Source organism: Oryzias melastigma, linkage group LG6, assembly GCF_002922805.2.
Source record: "Oryzias melastigma strain HK-1 linkage group LG6, ASM292280v2, whole genome shotgun sequence".
Classification (NCBI taxonomy): Eukaryota; Metazoa; Chordata; class Actinopteri; order Beloniformes; family Adrianichthyidae; genus Oryzias; species Oryzias melastigma.
In genome coordinates, this window is record NC_050517.1 from 29,539,791 (window position 1) to 29,542,983 (window position 3,193).

At 45.7% G+C, this 3,193-nt stretch overlaps 1 protein-coding gene across 1 annotated transcript in view; it reads left to right on the top strand.

Annotated features, from left to right (window-relative positions):
• mrpl23 (mitochondrial ribosomal protein L23) overlaps window positions 1-2,942 on the top strand; it is a 49,687-nt gene extending 46,745 nt beyond the window's left edge. The window contains exon 5 of the mRNA XM_024280717.2: window positions 2,437-2,942. Coding sequence (XP_024136485.1) covers window positions 2,437-2,601 — 165 coding nt within the window. The 3' untranslated portion in view covers window positions 2,602-2,942. The remainder of the gene's footprint in view (window positions 1-2,436) is intronic.
• Window positions 2,943-3,193: the final 251 nt, after the last annotated feature.

Genomic DNA, 3,193 nt, shown 5'->3' on the forward strand with positions numbered 1-3,193 from the left:
TGCATGAGGCAGAGTCATTCCCCCCTCTGCATTTTTGGCTAAGGCAGTTTCGTGTTGTCTTCCCTCTTTGGGAATGAAAGCATGCTCTGTGGTCTTTCGATGCATGTTTCTCTCTGTATTTTGGGGGTTGGAGACAGACGGAGTGACATTCACTGTAGAGCCAGACCATTCCTCAACACCCGCATGCTGGCCCCAAACAAAATACTTCACATATTCAAACCCAATAGTTGATTGACAGTTGTTGTCATTGAAGCAATTTATTTTATTGTCATGGGCCTGTATATAACAGTTGAGAAGTTTATGAGTCACATGAGGACATCGGAGCATCGTTCTAAAGGAAATGATGGAGTCTTCGTGCTGTCTTCATGGAATCTTCATGGAATCTTCATAGAGTCTTCATGCTGTCTTCATGGAATCTTCATGGAATCTTCATAGAGTCTTCATGCTGTCTTCATGGAATCTTCATGGAGTCTTCATGCTGTCTTTATGAAGTCTTCATGCTGTCTTCATGCTGTCTTCATGGAATCTTCATCGAGTCTTCATGAAGTCTTCATGCTGTCTTCATGGAGTCTTCATGGAGTCTTCATGCTGTCTTCATGGAATCTTCATGCTGTCTTCGTGGAGTCTTCATGAAGTCTTCATGCTGTCTTTGTGGAGTCTTCATGGAGTCTTCATGTTGTCTTCATGGAATTTTCACGCTGTCTTCATGGAGTCTTCATGGAGTCTTCATCCAGTCTTCATGGAAACTTCATGCTGTCTTCATGGAGTCTTCATGGAATCTTCATGCTATCTTCATGGAATCTTCATGCTATCTTCATGGAGTCTTCATGGAATCCTCATGCTGTCTTCATAGAGTGTTCATGGAATCCTCATGCTGTCTTCATGCAGTCTTCATAGAATCTTCATGCTGTCTTCATGGAATCTTCATGGAGTCTTCATGCTGTCTTCATGAAGTTTTCATGCTGTCTTCATGGAATCTTCAAGGAGTCTTCATGAAGTCTTCATGCTGTCTTCATGGAGTCTTCATGCTGTCTTCATGGAATCTTCATGCTGTCTTCATGGAGTCTTCGTGAAGTCTTCATGCTGTCTTCATGAAGTCTTCATGCTGTCTTCGTGGAATATTCACGCTGTCTTCATGGAGTCTTAATGGAATCTTCATCCAGTCTTCATGGAAACTTCATGCTGTCTTCATGGAGTCTTCATGGAATCTTCATGCTATCTTCATGGAATCTTCATGCTATCTTCATGGAGTCTTCATGGAATCCTCATGCTGTCTTCATGCAGTCTTCATAGAATCTTCATGTTGTCTTCATGGAATCTTCATGGAATCTTCATGCAGTCTTCATGCAGTCGTCTTGCAGTCTTCATGAACTCCATTTGCAGTCTTCATGCAGTCTTCATGGAGTCTTCATGCAGTCTTCATGCACTCCGTTTATAGTCTGCATGAACTCCTCTTGCAGTCTTCATGAAGTCTTCATAAAATCCTCACGCAGTCTTCATGGAGTCTTCATGTTTCTGTCAGAAAGTCGATTGCTCTCTATAATCTGTGTGTATGGGGTGTGTGTGTGTGTGGGGGGTCAGCTCTTGATCCAGGTGTTGGTGGCCACAAGCTGTGCATGATACCTGTGCACTCCCTGACCCATCAGGCGTGTTCACGTTTCCTTCTCTGTGGTAAACTGAGCACAGTTGGACCAGCGATGCATTAGCTGTGGCTGGAGATGGGTTAGTATGGAATAAATAATGGATACCATCCTTTCCTTCTGAATAAATCAAGACCATAGAGATGGGGAGAGATGGGAAATGACATATGGGAGGGAATTCAAGACGCCAAAGAAAAAGAGGAACAAGGGACGGAGGGGAAGAAGCAGGGTTCCAGTTGGTACCTCATCCTTTCTAGAGGAGGGAAGTTTCATTTGAAGACCATTGACTGTATAATACAGAATCCCATAAACCCCCATAGAGAAATAAACAGCTGTTACTCAGTCATTCTGTTGGTCAGAGTAACCATTCTGGCTCTGATTCCTTTTTAACATCTTCTAATAATCCTTTTTTCAGGATATTTTTTTCTTTATCACAGTTTATTCAGTTTATAAGATGCCTCAGTAATATGAGTTGGGGTGGTAGGGGTGTGGCCCTCTAACAAGTTTACTGCTGATTGGTGAAAGTGGTTGGCATAGAAACTCAGACCCACTCGGACCAATCGCTCTTTACTGAGGATGTTTGGTTCCAACATGGTGGCGTCTCCATTGTGAAAAAATGGTGAATAAATGGACTTCATTTGGTTGGAGCCATAAGTGAACAGTTTTCTATGGATGAGGTCACTCTGTCCGGTTCTCTGATACTGTCAATGGTTCTGCACCCACGTGTTCCTGTTCTAAAATGTTTGTTTTTAAGAGTGTTAAACTCAAGAGTTCTTCTCCCATTTGTCCCCATCAGGCTCAAGGCCAGACCTTCACTTTCCCCGACCTCTTCCCAGAGAAGACCCAGGCCCCCGCCGAGGGCTCCATGGAGGAGATGCAGGACAAGTTCATGGAGGACGAAAAGCAGCGGCAGAAACTGGACCCCAGGAGAGGGGGGGTCACCGAGTGGTTTGGGCTGTGATGTCCGTGGGCTGCAGGTGCGGGCGGTCCACTGGAGCTCAGGTGTATCCCGACACGTTCAGCGTATTCTCGTGGCTGTGGCCCGGTGAGCAGATCCAGAACCAGAGGAGAGTGGACCAGCTCCAGCCTCCATTAAAACCAGACTCCCCGTCGGACCTGGACCCCTCCTTTACTGCAGAGACTAATTGAAGATGGATTTTCCAGAAGCGGGCGGATCTGAATGTGTGAGACGTTTCAGTTTGTGGGTTCTTCAGGGTTCTGGTGCTCCAAGACTCTCCAGACTTTTATCTCCTTACACCAGCTCTTCTGTAAAAGCTGTTAATAAATGTGGTCTGAAGGTTCTCCATTGTTTCTTTTGATTTGGTTCTCCTACGTACTGGACAGTGGTCCAAACCCCGCCCCCCGGTTCCAGTTCTGGTCTCAGTCCACCTCCTCTGCCTTTTTGATAGACAGGATTTGGGTTTGAGTGGACCGACTTCTGCAGGTCCTGCTGGGGGGGCTTCCATTACACTTGAAGGCCAAAGTTACTGTAAGTGTGCCCCCCCCCAATCACTAATGCTGGCTCACTCCCAGCCCCTCCCCCACACAACTCA